Consider the following 22,797-nt stretch of genomic DNA (forward strand, 5'->3'; position numbering starts at 1 on the left):
CGAGTAAATATTACCATTTTCTTTCCCTGTAATGCCTTACATTACCACATTATAGCAAAAAGCAATGCAGTACAGTAATTAATTACTTTTGTATCACATTACTCCCAACACAGGTCGTTGGTAATTTAAGACCTTTGGAAACTGTATTAAAGGATTGTCATTTTTAAGGATTTTTAAGGCCTTAAATTTGGAAAAGCCAATTTAAGACTTTTTAAGGACCTGCAGATACCCTGTAAAATGGCAGAAGGTGAACATGTTCAGGAACTTGCTGGGTAACTTTTGGGCATTGACACTAGATCTTCCACAGAAACAACAAATGAAGACAAATAATCACCCCAGAGCAACAAATAAACTCATCTGTACCTTCTCCAGTAAACCATGGTTTCTGATGAGTCATCAGCAACCCTCCATCTGGTCCGAGGTTCGTTTTTAATAACCGAACAAACCTCCACGTTATTCTGTGAACAAATCCTTTAGAAATCTGGATATCAAAACACACGTGGAAAATGTTAAACGTCATCATCAAGGCACTGGACATGTTCGTTAGATGTTGGCACGGCGCAGGGCTTGGTGGTGGGGGTGGGAAGGTAGTTTAAATTGAAGTGCTGGAAGTACTGGTACCATCAATAAATAAAGAAGTGAGCTCTTCACCACAGGGCGCCTAAGACCTGCTGCTCTGGGCTGCAGGGTGAGAACGTGCACCACAGAGGAGAAGAAAAAGTGCAGGAAAACATTTCACATCTCATAATCTCCTAAAATACTGCGTTGACCCAACGGCTCCAGACCCCGCCCATCGCCATCACCCCAGTGGGAGGATGTGCGTGGGGCAGAGATGTCCCCGCTGGACCACATGGTGAACCTCTACACTAGTGAACATCTCTGTGACTCACACTCCAGGACCAGTTCCATCAGCTTTTCCAACCGTGTAAAATGTTCCTGTCCGTGTTCCGGTACAGGGTGGTACAACACCAGGAAGTCGGACGTTTGGTGAAACAATGCAAACGTTAAAAAGTCGAAAATTACACGCAGCTTTCTAAATTATCTTCATTTTGTACAAACGGGTAAAAATGGCTTTTAAAAAGGAAACTTGAGCATTAGAGCGGCGATGCTAGTACCAAGGTGGGCCTGGGTATGACCAGTACCAGTACCCATCAGTGAGCCGTCTACAGCCACTGCTCCAGGACAGTACAAGGGGGGGGGGGTCCTTGTTACCCAAACTTGTTTGTTATTTAAAGATTTTTTTTATGTTCTGGAGAATTTATTTATTTGATTTGAATCCTGAATCCCCCAGAGCTCCAGGAGCCACTTCCCACCCGCCTCCACGCAGACGAGCATCCTTTCAGGAGGAAGTTCTGTGCTTGAGGTAATCGACCAGAGTTTGTTGTGGAGGTCAAAAGGTTTCAGAGTCCTCTGAGTCATTTTCAGTGGTTCCTTCGCTGGAGGGTCCTGAGGGGTTCCTGGGGCTGCGTGGCCCACGGGGCTCAGAGGCCACGCCTTTACTGCCCTGGTGGGGCAGCTGCCTCAGCAGGGAGCCTGGGGAGGGAGCTCCGGAGCTGCAAGGGGAGCAGAAAGGCATCATGGTAGCCAGAATGAGAGCCAGACAGTCAGCCACCTCTCTGCTAGGAGCACAAGCCAGAGCAGGGGTCAGTCCTGAGGCAGAGAGACAGAACAAGGCGGGGGAGGGAGAAGACGGGGACACGGAGGACGCAGGGAAGGTGACGCAGAAAACAAAGACGGAGCAGCATTCCATTAGTTTTCAGCCAGCTGACAGTTCAAACACGAGGAGAGACACATCAGGCACAAAGACCAGTCAGGGCTGGAGACAGTCACCAAAATAAAAGTCTGCGCTGAATCGGGACCTGATCCTGTTTTACTGAAGCAGCGAGCGGGTCGAATCCTGAGATAAATATCACCAGCAGCCCTTCCAGTTCATCCAGGGCTCAGGTCTGTTAGTTCATCAGAGCTACAACTCTATTTCTCCAAACAGAGGCTGTTCAGGACGAACGGCAGTGACTATTAAACTTTACACAGAAATTAACTTAAAAGCACGCTTTAGAGGAGTCGGGTGAAGCTTATCGCACTGTTTATCTCCTGGTTAATTAGGCTAACCAGGCTAATTAAGCTAATTTGTCGGCTTCAGTGAACTTTGGGCTTTTTTTTATTTCAAAATGACATCCAGCCCTGAGTTTAATGAACACACAGAAAGTAAACAGTCAGCATGAATAGTGAAGAGCAGCTCCAGCTGTGAGCCTCATAGGTCTCTAGTAGACATAATACAAAAGGCAGAACATTTACATAAAACTCCTGTCCTAAAGCCTAGTTTATGCATCTGGAGCTGCGGTGCAGACGTGCACCACCATGATGCATCTACACAAGACCGGTCTGAAGGGGAAACGCCTCCATCGGTGCATGTGCACGACTCACCCGGATGGAGATGTTTAAACTAGGCTTTAAAGTCTCAACACTGATGCAAGCATAGAGATGCACGTTTCAGTTCAACTCCACGTTGGCTGTGACCAGTGGGAATCGCTTAACGGGCCCACGGCTGATGTCCCAGCACCAGCGCGGCGTTGACGCTGCAGCAGAGAAAGCATTCATGCAGGAGGCAGGCCTGTCCTACCGTTCTCGTCCACCGTCTGAACGCTGGCTCCTCGAGACAGCAGCTCCTGGACGACTTTCTTCAACCCGCTTCGGGCCGCCAGGTGGAGCGGACTGAGGAACAGTGGGTTTTAGATGTTTGTTCTTATCAAATGAAAGCCCTAATGTTCAGATTCAGAAACTCACGTTTGCAGAGCTGCATTAGTGGCGTTTATGAGGGACGCATCGGACAGCTTCTCCAGGATCAGCAACACACACTCTTCTTTTCCCTAAAGCAGGAACAAACTTCAGCTCAGCCACACAATCCGGATACTTCAGTTAAATAAGAGGCCAAAAGGCACTGCCCTGTCACGGCCACCTACATTACTGCAGGCCAGATGTAGAGCCGTGTTGCCATCTTGGTCTGCGAGACTGAGGCTGGCACCGGCGCTGGTCAACAGCACCTCTGGAGCACAAGAACACACTCAGAAACGTACAGCGGGCACAAGAAACAGCCTGCAGCAGATCTACTTCCCACCGTACCGACAGTCTCCGCCCGACCCTTTTCTGCTGCCATCATCAGTGCTGAGCGGCCCGACTGGTCCACCGAGTCCACAGGTGCATCATGGGAAAGGAGCAGGTTGACGCAATCCACATGTCCAGCGAACGCTGCGGCATGAAGAGGCGTCCTGCAAGAACAAAACCTGATAATGCGGTGGAGACCAACAGCTGCAGACTCAAACCGCCAAAGTGACAGTGTCGCACCTGCCCTTGGCGTCCCCACAGCCTGCGATATCTGAGCCCATGGCCTCCAGCAGAAGCGACGCACACGGCTCATGATCATTCAGCCTGACAGGTAAGCACAAACGGAAATTCAGCTATCTGCTGTCAAAAAGACTCGTCTGAGACCCAGAGGGACTTACACGGCGCAGTGCAGAGGGGTGAAGGGATTCCCATCAATACAGCGACAGCCCTTCTGCTCCAACAGGACCTCAACACATCCCTCATGGCCTGCACAGACAAACCATTTTACTGAGACCCAGCGTGCTTCGAGTTCAGTTTGGCTCTTGAATACAAAACTAATCAGTGAAAGCATGTCTGATGGGTTGTGCTGCCACGGACCGTAATAGCAGGCCCAGTGCAGCGGCGTGTATCCACCGTGGTCCCTCAGAGGCGGAAGAGAGGGCGACTCGGAGCAGGCGATGCTCAGGAGCTCGCTAAGCCAGGAGGCGTGGCCTCGTGAAGCAGCCAGGTGGATGGCTGTGCGACCCCGAGAGTCACCGAGCAAAACCGAAGCTTCGTGCTCCAGCAAGCACTGAACGCACTCTTCCTGACCACACAGCAGCTGGTGCAGACACGGCATTCAGATCCAACCAGGTGAGTTCACACACGATCAACAACAACTCAAAACAACCGATTAGGGCCTCACCCCCAGGTGCAGCGCAGTAAGGCCGTGGCTGTTGGCCATGTTGACATGAGCGTCCCGCTCCAGCAGCAGTGACACAGTGTCTAGGTGACCTCCCGCCACGGCCAGCATCAGAGGAGTCCTGCAGAGGATGAAGGCGTAGTTTTATAGCATAAACACAAAGAATCGTTGAGATAAGAAAACAGCAAGGAGAGAAAAAAAAACTCACTGTCCCTGAAAATCTGCAGCATCTATGAGGTCTGAGCTGTCGGACTCCTCCAGCAGGAGACGCACACATGTCGTATGGCCGTTCATCACTGAGCACACAGACAGAAGTGTGTTTATGTGGTTGGATAAATGAAAATGTGACAACTACTTCACATCAGCAAACAGCAGAATAACCACCTACAGGTGTTCACTACACAGTAGTCAGAGGAGGAGTGCGAGTCATGAAGGAAAGCTGTCCTTTTCAGAGGGCTACAGTAAGTTTTTATACACCAGTGTTTAAAGTCATTCAGTCTGAGTGACCCGCTATCTGAATAACACACATTATGACATTAGTTGTTCCAGAAGACATTTCAAGGCATCCTAAAGGTTTTTTGGGTTGGTTGTGGAGCGTGGTTATGCAGACAAACCAGGAAATGGACAAGGGCTTCAAGCTGTGGATCTATCTGGAATTAATTCATGGATAATCCCAGTACATCCTGGAATGTCAGTGGTGCTCCAATATTCTTTCTTTGTTTCCGGTCATCCAACAAGGACATTAGCAGAAGCTTGGATTAGCACTGGCAGTGACGTAGGCTAATGTTAGCAGTAGCTTGGGAAAGCGTTGGCAGCAAGCCCCCACAATGCGGGTGAAAAATTGAGGCAAACCCGGAAATGAAATGAATTGCAGTTCCACCGTCATCCACTAGGGGGCTGGTGTCAGAAGCGAGCAAATCCTCATTGACTCCCATGTTAAAAATACCAATTTCACAGCAGAAATAAACATGTTTACAGCCTGTTACCAAAACATGTTTTTGGTTTAAATGATCTAGTTTACACTCATGACAACTCTGAGGGGGGTGAATTTTTTTCTCACTCTTCTGTTTAAGTGTATTAAAAGCCTAAAATTCTGTATACTTAATGAGCATTAGACCCACGAGACCACAGAGCTAGCTCCGTGGAAAGGCCTCAGTAGAGCCTCGGTCTCGCCTGAAAACTGTTCCAGGATTTTGAGTCTCTGTGATTGTGTATTCTTTTTTGGATATTATTTGTGCAATTGTTGGACAAAATGACTTGCTGTGGCATTAATTGCACTAATAGAGCGTCCAAGGAGTCTCCACTTCATTTTGCATTTAACACAATGCTGCACTTTAGAAAATGGGTTGAAATATAACATGTTGGTGGAGCTGGGTTCCGACTATCGGCTTGTGGAGCTCTCGGGAGACCGATGTTTTCCACCCTTATCCCCCCCCCCCCTTGCATTAGCAATAGCTGGCCAGCATTAGCAGTAGCTGGGGTTAGCATCAGGAGTAGCTTGAGACAGCATTAGCAGTAGCTGGGGTTAGCATCAGGAGTAGCTTGAGACAGCATTAGCAGTAGCTGGGGTTAGCATCAGGAGTAGCTATAGATAGCTTTAGCAGTAGCTCAGGCTAGCATTGTTCTGCAGTTTGCAAGGCCATGACCAGTGTTATAAAGTACTTAAGCTGAAATGAGACATGCAAATGTAAGGAGGTGTGTTTTACATATTACATACTCATGATGAAGTGCTTCTCCCTCTCCTTTACAACAGACTTTTGGTATGCTACATTTGACCACCCTCGATGCCTATATTCTCTATACTGCTTATCTCTTATTTTTATCTTTCTTTTTGCACCAAGTACCGCAGCAATGTCGTAATGTGATCTCTCACACATATGGCAATAAAACCCTTCTGATTTTGATTCTATATTCAACAAGGTAAATGTGGATTCAAATTCTAGGACCGCTTCAAAACGTCAAGTCTCTGTGCCCACCTGCCAGATGCACAGGCGTGCGTCCATACTGCTTATCGGTGGAGTGTGGTGACGCCCCCTGGCTGAGGAGTGTGTGAACGCAGTCAGTGTGGCCCCGTAAGGCTGCCAAGGCCAGAGGGGTCCTCCCGGCCTCATCCCCCTGATCCACCTCTCTCTGACCCTGCAAGAGCACCTCCAGAGCCTGAGCATCACCGTGGTACGCCTGAGGAGAAACAAGCAAGTGTGTAACCGACCCCTAACAGACGAATAAATCCAGAATGAGGTCACATTCGTCTGCATGTTTGGACTCACAGCGAGATGCAGCGGGCTCCTGGATTTAGGAGATTCAGAATCGTCATGGTGACAATCCTCTCTGTTTAAGAGCTGCAGGTCACAACAAAACCAACAAGACAGGGATGATAGGGATGAGACAAGGATCAGATGGGGATTTTCTACATCACATGTTTTTGCCCCACTGCAAAACTTTAGGAATAGAACATAGCAACACATTCTTTAGGTGTTTATTATCTTTTATGTTGTTTTCTCTCTCTATTTATGTCATTTCTACATTCATCTGCATAAAACATTGCATGTTCAGGAAGTACATTGATAATAAACAATGTAATGAATGTATTTAAAAGTAGCCTCATCGCTCTCATTTCAGATCATTTACTCAATGTCAAGTTTATTTATATAGAACATTTCCAACGATGAAATCAGTTAAAAGCAAGGGTAAAAAGGTAGGTTTTTAAAAGCGACTTAAAGGCAGAAAGACTGTTAGCAGACCTAATCTGTAGGGGAAGGCTGTTCCAGAGCTTGGGAGCGGCCACAGAAAAAGCTCTGTTGCCTTTGGACTTCAGCCTAGACTTGGGAACAGATAATAGATGTAGAGAGGATGATCGGAGGTTTCGTTTGGGGACATGAGTGTTTAAGAGTTCGGACAGATATGGAGGGGCCAAATTGTGTTGTGCCTTAAAACAGATCAGTAGCATTTTAAATTGAATCCTGTAAGTGATCGGGAGCCAGTGAAGAGCTTGTAAGACCGGCGTTATGTGATCACTGCGCCTCCTACCTGTCAGCAAGTGAGCTGCCGCATTCTGAGCCAGCTGCAAGCGGTGAACTGATGACTGCTCCAGTCCATGGTAAAGAGAGTTGCAGTAGTCGAGTCTCGACATGATTAGCAGGTGTACTCAGGGTCCCCAAAAATGACAATTTCCATCTTTTTGTCATTTAAATTGAGAATGTTCAGTTGTAGCCAGTTTTTAACATCTTTTAGACAATTCAGTAATTTGTCAAATGATGAACGATGGCCTTCGAGAATGTAGTGGGATATATATCTGCACATCGTCCGCAAAGAAGTGATACGAGATGTCATGCTTATGAAAGATGGCGCCAAGAGGCAACGTATACAGCGAGAACAAGAGCGGGCCCAAAACTGAACCTTGAGGGATACCACAACTAAGTTTCGCTGGAGACGAACAGCACTGCCCCATATTTACAGTAAAGGTCCTGTCTGACAGGTAGGACTTAAACCACGGCAACACTGAGCCCCGGATGCCAACGTCATGCTCTAGGCGTGATAAAAGGATCTGATGGTCCACTCAGTATGTGGCTGTGATTGGTGATGTGCGTTCCCGCGACAGGGCAAGCACGTCTAGGCTGGTGATGTCATCCTACTGCAGCTATGCATCATTCAAGAGAATAAAAACTTACACACTTAATACAAGCTCGATCTTCACATGCGGTGTGTGTGTGTGTGTGTGTGTGTGTGTTAGGGAGCTAACCAGTTCCAGACAGTGCCTGTGCCCAAAGGCAGCAGCGTAGTGGACCGGACTGTAGCCCTGCTTGTCCTTCAGCGAGGCCGTCGCTCCGCTCTGAAGCAGGAACTCTAAACATCTGCAATGCAAACAAAACTCTGACTGACATGACCGCCATGCAGGTGAGGCCAGATGTGGTGGCACGCTCAACTGGAGCAGTTCTGCAGATTTTAAGTGAATCTGGTGTTTTCCAGAGTCCGCGGGCTGCTTGTACTGTTCCAAGGACCACACTGCATCAGCGGTTATACTAGGTCTGTGAGGGTCTGACCCAAACGTTCCCTGTTTATTTTGATGAACTTACAGCGCTGCCTCCTTCTCCCTCTCAGCCTGGACTCCTTCACTTTCTGGCTCCAGAGCAACGCGACGCCTGTTGGAATGAAGAAGAGGAGGGTTTAAAAGTGGAGCAGTGCAGCTGCACAGATATTATGTCTCCAGTTCACCAGAATCACCCCTCGGTCCAAACACCTGTTCAGTCTGGTGACCTGCCAGGGTCATGTGTATTGGCTCTGTATGCATAGCTAAAGAGGAAAGGCCCAACAGCTCCGGTCTCACCTCCTGTCCAGGTCTGAGGCTGCAGCGTAGTGCAGGGCAGAGCGCCCCCACTGGTCAGTTGCATTGATATCAGTGCCACAAGCCACCAGAGTCTCCAGACACTGGTAGTGACGGCTGGCAGCAGCATAATGGAGAGGAGTCCTGAAGCAGAGGCCGGGATAATCAGCATAAATAATAAACCCTACAGGTTCTTAGCAGACTCGAGTCTTTACCTGCCACACTTGTCTGCCTTGTTGTGTTCTCCTCCACTACTCAGGAGCAGTTTGACACAGTCCACATTGCTGCACAGGGACAAGAGGAGGAGACATGAGCAGGGTAATTATTACAATAGTGTTTGTGAAATCCTCTGAGCTACACCTGCTAAACTCAGAGTGGGCATGTCTCAGGCTCATGAATCGTGTAGGACAACGTCCTCGTGGGCTGCAGGTTAATGTGTATTGTCACCTCTGACATGTCATGTATAACGTAAGAGTGGGACAAACCCTCCAGCAGCCGCAGCGTGCAGGCACGTCCTCCCGAGGCTGTCTGGGGTGTCTATCTGGAAGCCTGCGGACAGGACCGAGTCGTTACACATTATGCTAAACCTCCGACCTGAAGAGGGCAGCACAGGGAGATGGAGGGAGGCCAGACAAGACACAGCAACAGCCACCACGGAGGGAAGTGTGGAGAGAAAGACAGGTTTTAGTGCGACAGGTGAGGGGAAACGAGGGTCAGATCAAACACAAACGGATAAAAGCTGCCGACACAGAAAGCCAGGTACGTTGCTATAGAGACAGGAGTCAAACAGGCTGCTAAACCTTTTAAGTTTAAACTAAGACCATCTCATGCATAAAGACAGCAGCTAGAACAGCTTGTGTTGTGAAGTCTTCCCGTTACGGACTGGTGCTGGGTTACCTGAGGACAGAAGCTTCCTGCAGCAGTCAGAATGAGCATTCAAGGCAGCCAGATGGAGAGGAAACATGCCATGGATTCCTCGTCTTTAGAGAAAAATGTAGAAGTTTAGCCTCTGGTTAAATGTTGCATCTGTCACGAGTAATCAGGTGAAGGCCACACCTTGTGCAGTCTGCTCCACTTGTGATGAGCGTGTTGATGAGGAGCTCGTGGCCGTAGCGGGCAGCAACGTGGAGAGGAGTGTTGCCATCTTTATCCATGCTGTCGATCTCTCCACCTGAAACAAAACGTGAACGCATGAAGACGGCACGTAGCGTTAAAAGACCAGGAGACAGCAGCAGCACAGGAGACCCACCGTTCTGGATGAGGGTCTGCGAGCGGGTAAAGCGCCCGTGAACGGCCGTCATGTGGAGAGGGCTCTTCCCATCTCGACTCTGACAGACGCAGAGTCAAAAAGATGATCAGGATTTGGGTCTAAATCAGACCTCAGGTCAGTTTTTAGTCACCTCCCTGAACTGTCAACACTCCTGTACCTGAACGTTGACGTCTGCCCCGTTGTTGACCAGGAACTCCAGACAGAGGGCTCCGTGGGTGGAGGCAGCAGCAAAGTGCAGCGGTGTGAAGCCTTTGTTGTTGGACTGGCTGACGTTGGCGCCATAGTCGATGAGTTCACTGACGACGGCGTCCTGACCGTTGAAACAGGCCACGTGGAGCGCCGTGTTCCCAAACGCGTTGGGCTCGTCGATCTGTCACCATGGAGAGTGATGCATGACAGTGGGAGAATGTGTGTGTCAGAGCTGTGTGTGTGACTCAACGTTGGATTAAGATCCCCTGGGTAGAGATTTCCAACTAGATACCGCCACAAAAACTCACACTCCACTTGTATTTCTATACTTGTGGGGACCCTTTGGTGACTTCTACTAATTTTAGTGACTGCCCTAACCCTAACCCCAACCACACGGTCATTCACACCAAACTTCTGAAACCAATATTAGAGCTTTTTGCACAGTGGGGACCAGGACTGTCATCACGATGTGGAAATGTTCATGTTAAGTCAAAAATGTATTACCCCTCTATGTACTACACACACCCACACCCACACCCACACACACATACACACACACACGGACACAGGAGAGTCTGTACATCAGATTTGTCTTGCTCGGCTGCTGCGCATCTCCCTGGCCTGTGACTTTTCATAATGTCTCTTATCACCTATATGCAGATGACATTCAGCTGTACTGCTCCTTTAAGGATTCTGAGTTCTATAAACTGTCTGAATTACTGGAGTGTCTATCAGCGATCACCAGCTGGCTAGAAGAAAACTTCCTTCAGTTAAACTCTGAAAAGACTGAATGTCTGATCATTGCCCCTGAGAGCACGGTTCCCCTGATTAGTCTAAAACTTAATAATAATAATACATTTTATTTCAACAGCACCTTTCTCAACACTCAAGGACACTTTACAGACAGAGATAAAATACACAACAATAAAAGATAGAACAGCATAAAACAAACAGACGGATTGGAGCAAAGAGAGTAACTATTGGAATGCTAGACGGAACAGGTGGGTTTTGAGTCTGGTTTTGCTGTGTGTCTTTGAATGTCTCCGTGTGTCTTATATGTCTCATGTCTTTGTGTGTCTCTGTGTGTCTCTGTGTGTCTTTGTGTGTCTCCCTGTGTCTTTGTGTGTCTATGTGTCTCCCTGTGTCTTTGTGTGTCTCCCTGTGTCTCCGTGTGTCTCTGTGTGTCTCCGTGTGTCTCCGTGTGTCTCCGTGTGTCTCCCTGTGTCTCTGTGTGTCTCCCTGTGTCTTTGTGTGTCTCCCTGTGTCTCCGTGTGTCTTTGTGTGTCTCTGTGTGTCTTTGTGTGTCTCCCTGTGTCTCCGTGTGTCTTTGTGTCTCTCTGTGTGTCTTTGAATGTCTCCATGTGTCTTATATGTCTCATGTCTTTGTGCGTCTTCCTGTGTCCCGTGTCTCTGTGTGTCTTTGTGTGCCTTTGTGTGTCTTTGTGTGCCTCTGTGTGCCTCTGTGTGCCTCTGTGTGTCTCTGTGTGTCTCCCTGTGTCTTTGTGTGTCTTTGTGTGTCTTTGTGTGTCTCCCTGTGTCTTTGTGTGTCTCCATATGCCTTCCTGTGTCTCCTCACCTCCACAGCCAGGTTGAGGAGATGCTTGACCACGGTGATCTCCCCCCTGGCGGCTGCGGCGTGGAGCGGTGTGTATCCTCGTTTGTCCTTACAGCTGACCTCGGCGCCCTGACTCAACAGCAGACACACCACATCCAAGTGTCCTGCAGGGGGCAGCAGCACACCAACAGTCACGAAGATCTTAGCACAACACCAGTGTGAACGACCCTCACATAGCTGTGCTGTAGTCTACCCGGGCTTCGCAGCAAGCATGCACTGTGGGTTGTAATCTGTGATAATCTCTGTTGTTGTTTTGTGTCTCACCCATGAAAGAAGCCCAGTGCAGCGCCCGGCCGTCCTTCTTATCAAAGGCATTGATATTTGCTCCTTTAGCGAGCAGAAGGCTCACCATCTGACAGACACAAGAGGAGGAGGAATTAGAGGAGTTATGGGGGTGTCTCCTGTGTCAGCAGCAGGACCGGTGAGTGGGACGGCCTTTATGCAACGGAACGTTAAACCCAGCTCAGCTCTTGTTGCATAAAGAGTGTGGAGCACAGAGTCGGAGAGCTGCCCATTCATCTGTTGCTCTTTATGATAATTTTAGATCTGGCACTGTTGTGAATGATTGTGTCAGCTTCAAACTGCACAGCCCACTAACAGCTGCGCCTGCCCACCCGTTTCCTCCCGTTACATCACCCAGCAGAACCCGTCCTGTCTGCAGTACCTCAGTGTGGCCGTTGAGAGCAGCGTGGTGCAGGGCCGTGCGTCCACCGCGGTCCGACACGTTCACGCTGCTTAGCAGAGGAATGATGACCTCAGCGCATCGGATTGCGTTATTTGCTGCAGCCACATGCAGCGGCGTCTGCCAGTTCTTGTCCCGGGCATTCACATCCGCTGAGTGGCGGATCAAAACCCGCACAGCATCCTGGGAAAGAAGGTCAGAAAGCACCTTTAGGAGGGCGCCCAGCAAGGCTGTGTGCCGCCTGCAGGAGCCGCTGCTAAAGACTAGAAGCTTTAGTGTTTAATACTCAAGGAATAAAGAACGGAAGTCTCAGTGGGATTACCTCGCTCCGGGACGCCACGGCGCGGTGCAGAGGGGTGAGCCACATGTTGTCTTTGGCATTGACCCGGGCTCCTGCAGCGTGGAGACAGCAGCGTGGACGTGTGTGTGATACAAGCTACTAAACCAGACTGTTCACCAGCAAACAGCACAGATCATACACTCAGAAAACCTCAACACTGAGCAGATATACAGTTAAAATGATCTCCACGAGGATGAACTTCTTATTAGTTTTGTGATTTATTCACATCCAGAGTCTCCATCTTGGCTCTGCTTGTGAAGAAAACAGATTATTTTACCGGAGAGGATGAGGAGTTCGGTGATCTCTGCGTCTCCCAGGAAGGCTGCTGCATGCAGCGGGGTGCGCTTCTCTGCATCCTGCAGGAGAAAGAACCAAACATCTGTCCCATCAGCAGGAATGATCTCAGACCAGAACCAGAGCTGTTGTTCTTCTGGACTTTAGACTGAACCAGCTGTTGCGTTTCTTCCTAAAGCAGTTGTGCACCTCTTTGGTTTGTTTGAGTTTCACTAATGCTAGACTGCTCTCCATCCTCATCCTCCTCGACTTGAGTTCGGCCTTCGATACCATCTCTCACACCATCCTCCTCCATAGATTGTCTTCCCTTGGCATTTCTCATACCCCGCTTGATTGGTTCCGTTCATATCTCTCTGGCCGTACTCAGTTTATTCAACTCAAATCCTTCACTTCCCATCCTTCCCCTGTCACTACCGGCATCCCCCAAGGCTCTGTTCTCGGTCCACTCCTTTTCATCACTTACCTTCTTCCCCTGGGAAATATTTTCCGTAAATCTGACATCCATTTTCATTGTTACGCGGATGACACACAGCTCTATGTATCCTCCAAACCCTCCTCTTCACTCCCTCCTTCCTCCCTCACCAATTGTTTACCTGAAATCAAAGACTGGTTCACATCAAACTTCCTCAAACTTAACAGTGATAAAACAGAAATGTTACTTGTCGGCACTAAATCCTTACTATCCAAAATCCACAGCTTTACACTTCCTGTCGACAACTCCTTAGTTTCCCCCTCCCCTCTGGTCAAGAGTCTGGGTGTCATCCTCGACTCCTCACTATCCTTCCAGTCCCACATAAACAATATCACCCGGTCTGCCTACTTCCATCTACGTAACATTAACCACCTACGCCCCTCCCTCACTACTCACTCGGTCGCCATCCTTGTCCACAGCCTCATCACTTCCCGTATTGACTACTGCAACGCTCTCCTCTTCGGTCTTCCTCACAAATCCCTCCGTAAACTCCAACTTCTCCAGAACTCGGCAGCCCGCATCATTACCAGAACTCCCTCCTTCCACCACATCACCCCTGTTCTTCAGCAGCTCCACTGGCTCCCAGTCACTTCCAGAATCCAATTCAAAATTCTGCTATATACATTCAAAGCCATCCATAACCTAGCTCCCCCGTACCTCTCACACCTCCTTCATCCTTCAACTTCAACCCGTTCCCTCAGGTCCTCCTCCTCCATCTACCTCTCTGTCGCACCTTTCCGTCTGGTCACTATGGGGAGCAGGGCCTTCAGTCGCTCTGCTCCCCAGCTCTGGAACTCACTCCCTTCTGACCTCCGTAACACTGACTCCCTCACTCTCTTTAAAACCAGACTCAAAACCCACCTGTTCCGTCTAGCATTCCAATAGTTACTCTCTTTGCTCCAATCCGTCTGTTTGTTTTATGCTGTTCTTTTATTGTTGTGTATTTTATCTCTGTCTGTTAAGTGTCCTTGAGTGTTTAGAAAGGCGCTGTTGAAATAAAATGTATTATTATTATTATTATTATTAAAGTTGTGCTGATGCTCTCTACACCGTTTTTAACCCCATTGCACTTCCTCATGCGGCCGTTGTGTCTCGTGTACGTGAGCACTTCGTGATTGGTCTCTGTTGTTGGTTTGATTTGTTTTAAATCCCTTTGTTTAAATAAAGGTTGGTTCATTATTCCAAGGGCTTCATGGGAGCACTTTTGCCTCACAGCGAGAAGGTTGCAGGTTTGAATCCCAGCAGAAGCCTTTCTGTGTGGAGACGGCACGTTCCCCATGCATGTGTGGGTTTCCTAGCTTAGCCACGAGTCAACCGAGTTGTGGGGGGAAATCTATGGGTGTCTTTCAAACTGTCTGCACACGGCACTTAGACCATTCAGAGCAACAAACATCGTGTTGTACTCATCGCCATTGAGTCAGTAAACAGGGCAGTCCACCATATGCTGTAGAAGAAGACACAAGTGCATCCTTTAGCTAAATAAAGATACCTCCATGAGCTACGGACTCATCCAAAGTTGATGCCAAAGCCGTTCCTGAGCCGACACCATCTTTGTTGTTTTTCTCCATTGCAGCTCTAGCGGAGAAAACACCCCGCTGAGCTTTCTCCGCGGGGTGGCCGGGCTCAGCCTTAGGGATAGGGTGAGGAGCTCGGACATTCGGGAGAGACTCAAGAGTAGAGCCGCTGCTCCTCCATATCGAGGACGAGGAGAGTCAGTTGAGGTGGTTTGGGAATCTTGTTAGGATGTCTCCTGGACGCCTCCCCAGGGAGGTGATCCAGGCATGTCCTGCCGGCAGGAGGTCCCCTGGTCGACCCAGGACACGTTGGAGAAAGTACATCTCTGAACTGGCCCAGGAACGCCTTGAGGTCCTACTGGAGGAGCTGGTGGAGGTGACAGGGGAGAGGACGGTCTGGAACTCCCTAGTTGGGATGCTGCCCCTGCGACCCGGACCCGGATAGGCAGAAGAAGACAAGACGAGGCAGCTCTAGCATTAAACCCCCCTAACAAACATAGAGCGCTGTGATTGGCCAGACCTAAAACAGTTTGGGTCAATGGTAGACCTGCTGAGGTGGACCGTGGCTAAACCGACCTGCAGAGCTAAGTCTAGCCTAGTTGTTTCCACCCTAAACCAAAACATGAGTGTTGGGTTGGAAAAGCTAACTTGTCCTATGCATGAGTGACAGCTAGATGTCTTGCTGTGTCCCTGTGGTGGAGTCCTGTGCATGGTGTCACCTGGTGACTGATGGAGATGGACACCGTCTCCATCAGGAGGATTTGTGATCTACCCACAGGTAGGAGGTGTGTGAGGTTTTGTGGTTAGAATTTGAAACTCCTTCATGGTTCAAAGAGATGGAGCCGGACCTAAATGTAAGGTTAGTCAGCTGTTGAGATGTTCCTCTGCCGCAGAAGCCCAGCGGAGAACAGGGACGTCTCCATTCCCACGTAAGTATGGCGCGGTATGGGGGCCAAAATCCTATGGTGCGGTATGGGGGCCAAAATTAAGACTACTGCCCAGCAGCAGGAGGCCATATAAATTCCGAAGCAAACTACTGATCTGATTAATGATAAGCTGGTGCCGGTAACTAAGAGGCTGGCGCTGCTTACTGAGGAATAGCACCTTTACTGGCGTTACTAATAGATACGCTAGGGACTAGCAGCCCTCGGCTGGTTATTGACTGGTTCACACACTCCCTCTGCTGTCTATTAGCATGGATAGGCTAACGTTAGCCTGGACGGGCTGGTGTTAGCATTGGAGAGCTTTGCCATTAGCGTGCCTAGACTGGCCACTAGACGGATTTCCTACCTCCTCGATGGACCATTAGCATGGATAGTCTGGTGTTAGCATCAGAGAGGCTAGCCATTAGCTTGCCTAGGCATGCCACTAGCTGGATTTCCTATGCCCTTGACGGACCTTAAGCATGGATAGGCTGGCATTAGCATAGGAGAGGCTAGCCATTAGCATGTCTCGGAGAGTCACTAGTCAGCTAGTGGCCAGCCTAGGCACGCTAATGGCTAGCCTCTCCGATGCTAATGTCAGCCTATCCATGCTAATGGTCTGTCAAGGGGGTAGGAAATCCAGCTAGTGGCCAGCCTAGGCACGCTTATGGCTAGCCTCTCCAATGCTAACACCAGCCCGTCCTGGCTAACGCTAGCCTATCCATGCTAATAGACAGCAGAGGGAGTGTGTGAACCAGTCAATGACCAGCCGAGGGCTGCTAGTCCCTAGCATATCTATTAGTAACGCCAGTAAAGGTGCTATTTCTCAGTAAGCAGCGCCAACCTCTTAGTTACTGGCGCCAGCTTATCATTAATCAGGTCGGTAGTTTGCTTCGGAATTTATATAGCCTACTGCTGCTGGGCAGTAGTCTTAATTTTGGCCCCCATACCGTGCCATAAAATTCAGACTACTGTCCAGCAGCAGGAGGCTATATAAATTCTGAAGCAAACTACCAACCTGATTAATGATAAGCTGCCACCGGTAACTGAGAGGCTGGCGCTGCTTACTGAGGAATAGCACCTTTACCGGCGTTACTACTAGATACGCTAGGGACTAGCAGCCCTCGGCTAGTAATTGACTGGTTCACACACTCCCTCTGCTGTCTATTAGCATGGATAGGCTAGCGTTAGCCTGGACGGGCTGGAGAGGCTAGCCATTAGCGTGCCTAGGCTGGCCACTAGCTGACTAGTGACTCTCCGAGACATGCTAGTTGCTAGCCTCTCTGATGCTAATGCCAGCCTTTCTATGCTTAAGGTCCGTCAAAGGGGTAGGAAATCCAGCTAGTGGCATGCCTAGGCATGCTAATGGCTAGCCTCTCTGATGCTAATGCCAGCCTATCCATGCTAATAGACAGCAGAGGGAGTATCTGAACCAGTCAATGACCAGCCGAGGGCTGCTAGTCCCTAGTGTATCTAGTAGTAATGCCGGTAAAGGTGCTATTTCTCAGTAAGCAGCGCCAGCCTCTCAGTTACCGGCGCCAGCTTATCATTAATCAGGTCGGTAGTTTGCTTCAGAATTTATATAGCCTCCTGCTGTTGGGCAGTCGTCTTAATTTTGGCCCCCATACCGCGCCACACATAAGCACATATGTAAATAAACACACCAGATGGAGGCTCCACTGACTCTTGACCTGCAGTCCTGAAACAGGAAGCAAAGGCTGAACTATTTTATACGTACAGCTGAGAAAGACAGAGTATTGATGCTGCAGCTTTCCAGACAGAAAGTGTGTAAACTTTCTCCAGTTTCTGTCTCAAGCACGGTTCTCCCACATGAGTTCACATCTTCCCCGATAATGACGGACTCTAGCAAGGTTTACAGGGTGCTGGTTTGACGGGTGCAACTGTGTGTTTATGTGGACATCAGATGAATCGGGAACAATCTTGATACAGTAAGCAACATGTAAGTCAGCATCAGTGGCCATTAAATGTGTAAATAGTAAGACTGAGGGGCTGAGTTTGCAGCCTACTTCAGGGACTGATGAAGTCAAAAGTTTCTTTGCAAGAACAAAAGTTTGTGTCCTCACCAGAGCATTGATGTCTTCAGACTTGTAGATGAGCATACGGATCTCCTCGGGGTCTCCGCTAAAGATCGCCTGGATGAGAGGAGGCTGGGGAGAAGTAAGTAAAGTTAGAAAAGACAAAGCGTGACAGTATTTCATCAACAGTTCCCTGGGGCTTCATTCCTTTCATGATCTGAAGTGCTGCCTGAGCACAACTTGAAGCTGCAATGTTCACAAAAGCATCAGACTCAGTTTTATCTGTTGCTACACAGACAAGCAGCTCTGGAAAAATCTTGTTAGATACCGATCACCTTTGTGCAGAGAACCGGGCCCAGCATGGAGGTCACCCTTACTGATGTTTCTACCATCACACACACGAGATAAATACGGGATCTGGGTTTCTTGCACCAGTCAGAAACCATGGTTAGTGTTAGGATGATAGAGCATCATCATCATCTCACCCTGACCAGATCTGACCATCACCACCACCGGGATGGCTCAGGACAGTGGGACGACCACACAGGAGATGGTTTGGGACATTTGGGTCAACATCCTGGTAGTTTTAACACAAATCTGTCCATTTATAACAAACTGGACAAAGATCATGAGAATAACCCTTATCTCAGATCAGAGGAGTGTTGAGGCTGCTGAGCAGAACCTGGGAGGCTGGAAGATCAGATTGTGCAGAGCAAGCCACACTGCACTTCCTGTCGAGTTTCTGCTACCTCCTGCCTCACTTCCTGTTGCAGTCTCTCCTTCTCAGAAACACAAGAGAGGAACCAACCACAGAGCAGCGTTTCACTTCTGCTTTACAAACACGGCGTAACTTCCTCATCGGACCAATCCTGTTATAAGAAACCATCATCGGCCTCTTATCTGAACGCAAATGTGCAAAAAGCCTAAATCAGGTTAACAAGCACGACAATGATGCTGCCAACTCCGTGCTTCACAGCAGGGGACGTTCATCACCAGCAGTTTCTGTTTCATCAAGTCGGAGAAGAAGGGAGCGGTTTGGTGCAGCTCAAACAGCGTTTAACTGTCCAGACTGGGTCAGTGCCGCCACAGGGAAACAGGAAGCCAAACACACCAATAACGAAAGAGTCAGAAACTATTCGGATCTACAGCTGCAGTTTCATAAGCAAACAAAATGCTTGATGTGAGGGAGAGCAGAGGCCAGGCAGGAAGTGACATTTGGTCTTTCTGCTGGTCGTCCTGGAGTCTGATCCCTGCAGGGAAACTCAAGCATAACCAGTCTTTGTTAGAGCACAGACACACGCACGCACACACACACACACTGTGACCCAGATCCACGAGAAACCACAACAATGAGAAAGTGTTCTTCGGGTCATTAGAATCGGGCTAAAGTCAATAAGTGAGTTTACTTCAAATTCCTCGATAAGTCTAAACTATGCTGGCCGCATTTAAAATACCTCTTTAAATTAGATGAACCACAAAATGGGAATATAAAGTGAGTACTGAGAGGACCGGGGCAGACGAAGTAGAAACTGTTGAGAACTAGAACCATAAATCAGTTCAAATGTCAGGATTTGTCTTTTCTCCATTCATGTGTAACATGAAGGTTCACCTGCTGACATAAAAGGAGTTCAGCCCTCGTTTAATCTCTGGAGTAGTTTAAAACATGATCCTTCAGGGGAATACGTTAGTGCTCCGAGAAGCTGCTAGTCGTGACTCTCAGCTGCAAACGTGTGAAATATTACATCCAAGTCTGTACGTCCAGCCGAGCCAGAGCCCTGGGATGTGTCTTCTACGGTTAGATGGCCGTGGAAGCCATCAGGTATGTGGTCAAGGACCAGAAACCAAAGTTATTCTACACAATCCTCCCACATGAGATTAAATCTGCTGTCATTCCTCAGGCATGCAGTAAACACACACACACACACAGAGAGAGCCAGGAGACATGGCTCTGTGACACGCCTCACAGAAACATGAAAGGCTCAGCTTTAAAATGGTGAATGAAGTTGTCCAGAAATTGCTGTAAATATAATCTGTTGGTGCTCTCCTCCGGTAAAATAAATCTGTTATAAACCAGAGGGTTCTGTGCTGAGTGGAGGCATCCAGTTATCAGTCATCGTCAGCGTGTTGTCTGAAAATAACAGGAAGTCCTATAGTTGTGGGACACACACACACACACACACACACACACACACACACACATCTGATACAGACTGAAGTTTCTCTAGCCAGGAGAGATGTCTGCTCGACAACAGAACATTAAGGTGGTCCAGATTAGACGCCATAAACCTATTAAACAGCTGTGGTATTAAAAACCAACAACTTCGTCAAATCCCAGAGTTCAGAAGCTCCAGAGCAGAGCAGAATGAAATGTTTTAGCGAGGCTGGTGGCAAAGTATTTCTCCTTGAGACCAACATCTTATCAGAACAGGATCTTTGTTGCATTTCTCTGGTTTTAAAGGTGAACACTTGTGCTGTAAGAATATTCACATTTAACATGGTCCCGGCTGGGCCCCACCTGGCTGTGTACTATCCCACTGCAGGTCACCACGAGAGGATGCCAACAGAACCACATCATCTGCAAAAAAGCAAAGGTCTCCAACCCAAACCCTCCCCTCCAGGCTGAGACCTTGTCCCTGGATCGGGACTGGACAGGGACAGCCCAGACCCCCTACAGACCCGGTCCAGGGCTTCAGAAGAGACCAGACTGTGGTTCATGAGAGGAAAGGCTCTCATTCAGGTGAGCTACAGTTAAAACAAACGCTGCTAAATGTGCGTAAAGCTGAATGAGATTGAACACGGTGAAGAACTCCCTAACCGTTAGCTCTAGTGGAGGTGAGACACGTCTGCTTCCTCCTCTGAGCTGAGGAGCAAGCATCAGAGTCCTGCTTTAGACACAAAACCCACTCGTGTTTGCAGCTTTGGGGCAGCGGAGCTCGTGTGAATGCGCTCTCTGCTGTTATTACGACAAAAACACATTTAGAGCAGGGATGCTGATGCTAAGCTAACAGCGGCTAGCGGCTCCTACCTGGTCGGCCAGCTTCAGAACAGCCATCTCCGGGTCTGCACATCCACTCTGCGCGTCACCGCAGCACGGTGCACGGTGCGCGCCTTTCCCGTCTCCTCTCCCCGCAGCTCTACGCGCGACTGGGCGGAGAGGCTTTAGCGCTGGAAGATGCACACAGGCGGGTGATGAAGGCCGGGCCGTGCACAGCGGCCATCAGCCCCGCTTCACTGACGCGATCCGGGGCGACGCTGCTCAGCTGAGGCAGCCGCGCGGAGTCGCTAAGAACCGGAGAAACAGGAAAAGCTGGACCCGCCGGTGTAAACAATGCGCACTGATGGCTGCTGCTCCTACACGGAGGTTCCCGGCGCCTTTTGGAGCTCCACACCACCCCCAGAAGCCTCTCCTTTCCCCGGTCCGCAGAAGCAGGGATCTCCCGGAGAGGCAGGCAGGCTGAAGTCAGCTGAGCAGAGATCACACAGGAAGTCGCGGCTTCTCTCCTCCTTTCCGATGTGCGGAGGACAGAGCGAAGCATCACTATTGATCCATCTGCCTCCGTCGGTGCCACCTAGTGTTCACACCACACACTGCAAAGTGCGCACGCTAGAGCAGTGTTTCCCAATGGGGTCGGGGGCCCCTAAGGGGGTCAGAGGTTAGAAAAAGTGTATTTGTAAAAAAAGAAATTATGATTTATAAAATCTCAATAACACAGTGTAATTAAAACTTCATATAAAAGTTATAACTGCATAAAGATTGCAAAAGATCACACTTAACATGTGCATGTGTGTAGGAGTTGGGGTCCTGGCTCCTGGCTTATGTTGGACATGGGCAAGGGGGTCCTCAAGGAAAAAGGTTAGGTAACCAGTGCTCTAGCAGGGTGCAAGGAAAATACCGCTGGTCCAAACAGCACCAGATGTGTCTGAATGATGTCTGCATCCAGTGGCGCCCCCAGAACACTTTCATTGGGGGCCCACATGAACGTTTTAAGGTAACTCTGGGGGTGTTTAGGCTTTAGCTGTGCTTTTTGTAAACTCCTTTGTCATTAAAAAAGCTGCATTCAAAACATTTACTTCAAATTTTAGAAACTAAAGTTTCTCTGAAAATAAAGCATTTCAGTTATTTTGATCATTTCAACACGTTTTACAATTTAGGACTAAAGTTGCCATCGTAAAAACATGTTTGTACCTTTTTCTGAAAATGGTGAGCAGCAGCAACATATTTTTAAACTGTGATTTCTTTATTTACTCATTAAGTCTTACATTTATGTCTTGAGTAAATGAGATGTGAGATTTAAGAGAACATGAAGTTGTATTCAAGTGGGAGAGGTCTTCCCCTGAGGCACTGAGGTGGCCACCCCTCTAAGGCTCCAGTTGTCAGCGATCCCACTGGGTTTAGATTCACATCTGCCTCTTGTTCTTTACCCAGCTGGACCAAAGCCACAGAAAATAAACAAGAAATCAGAATCAAAACAAGCCCACAACCCCAGAAAGAAAAAGAATACCATCCATCCATTTTCTTCCGCTCCTCTGGAATTGGGTCTGAGAGACCCGGCGCAGCTGAGAGACATTGTCCTTCCAGTGTGTCCTGGGTCTTCCTTTAGGTCTCCTCCTGGTTGGACGTGCCCAGAAAACTTCACCAATAAGGCATCCAGACCAGATGCCCAGACTGGCTTCTCCTGATGTAGAATAGCAGCAGATCTACTCCGAGCCCCTCCCGGATGACCGAGCTTCTCACCTCAACTCTAAGGGAGAGCTCATTTCTGCCGCTTTTACCTTTGCCTTCCGGCTCAGCTCTCTTCACCACGACCCGCAGACACAGCACCAATCCACCTGTCGATCTCACGCTTCATCTTTCCATCACTTGTGAACAAGTACCGGAGATACTTAAACTCCTCCACTTGGGGCAGGACCTTATCCCTGACCTGGACGAAGGCATTCTACCCTTTTCTGACTCATAGCCAAATAACACCACCAGAGCCTAAATCTACACTGGTAAATCGTAAACCTACACATGCTAACTCGAGTGCAATAATCACTGTGTATTTGCTGTACTTGTGCAATACTCAGATGTACGTTTTGTCTGTATCTTTTACGCATTATTTTGGTTTTTGTAGTCTCTTTAAACTTGACTCAAGTTT

General features: G+C 48.8%; 1 protein-coding gene across 3 annotated transcripts; it reads right to left on the reverse strand.

The window, feature by feature from the left end:
* Positions 1-1,030: 1,030 nt before the first annotated feature.
* Positions 1,031-20,913, reverse strand: ankrd44 (ankyrin repeat domain 44). 3 transcript variants are annotated; one of them, XM_015965773.3, is made up of 28 exons: positions 20,685-20,913; positions 17,708-17,791; positions 12,698-12,776; positions 12,403-12,473; positions 12,063-12,263; positions 11,663-11,750; positions 11,360-11,502; positions 9,752-9,964; positions 9,574-9,652; positions 9,381-9,495; positions 9,222-9,304; positions 8,810-8,873; positions 8,540-8,608; positions 8,328-8,468; positions 8,077-8,142; positions 7,743-7,854; positions 6,271-6,342; positions 5,980-6,181; positions 4,212-4,299; positions 4,007-4,124; positions 3,700-3,922; positions 3,501-3,588; positions 3,343-3,426; positions 3,121-3,266; positions 2,961-3,043; positions 2,785-2,867; positions 2,621-2,712; positions 1,031-1,650 (listed from the first exon to the last, which is right to left on the reverse strand). In XM_015965773.3, exons 1-28 carry the CDS (start codon positions 20,709-20,711, stop codon positions 1,391-1,393), a joined length of 3,174 nt encoding a protein of 1,057 aa, XP_015821259.1. In that variant the 5' UTR covers positions 20,712-20,913; the 3' UTR covers positions 1,031-1,390. The 3 variants fall into 3 exon arrangements, with proteins under 3 accessions (XP_015821259.1, XP_054602544.1, XP_015821260.1); XM_054746569.2 differs by having other exon boundaries at positions 8,810-8,918; XM_015965774.3 differs by having other exon boundaries at positions 1,293-1,553; positions 8,810-8,918.
* Positions 20,914-22,797: the final 1,884 nt, after the last annotated feature.

This window comes from Nothobranchius furzeri, chromosome 14, assembly GCF_043380555.1.
Source record: "Nothobranchius furzeri strain GRZ-AD chromosome 14, NfurGRZ-RIMD1, whole genome shotgun sequence".
Classification (NCBI taxonomy): Eukaryota; Metazoa; Chordata; class Actinopteri; order Cyprinodontiformes; family Nothobranchiidae; genus Nothobranchius; species Nothobranchius furzeri.

What these genes read in the sequence shown, in the direction of transcription:
- ankrd44 (XM_054746569.2), bottom strand. Translation starts at nt 20,711, where the DNA reads ATGGCTGTTCTGAAGCTGGCCGACCAG. An exon ending in GGGCAGACGTCAACGTTCAG is followed by an intron (nt 9,653 to 9,751) that starts GTACAGGAGTGT and finishes TGCGTCTGTCAG; the next exon opens with AGTCGAGATGGGAAGAGCCC. An exon ending in TACATCTGGCCTGCAGTAAT is followed by an intron (nt 2,868 to 2,960) that starts GTAGGTGGCCGT and finishes TTCCTGCTTTAG; the next exon opens with GGAAAAGAAGAGTGTGTGTT.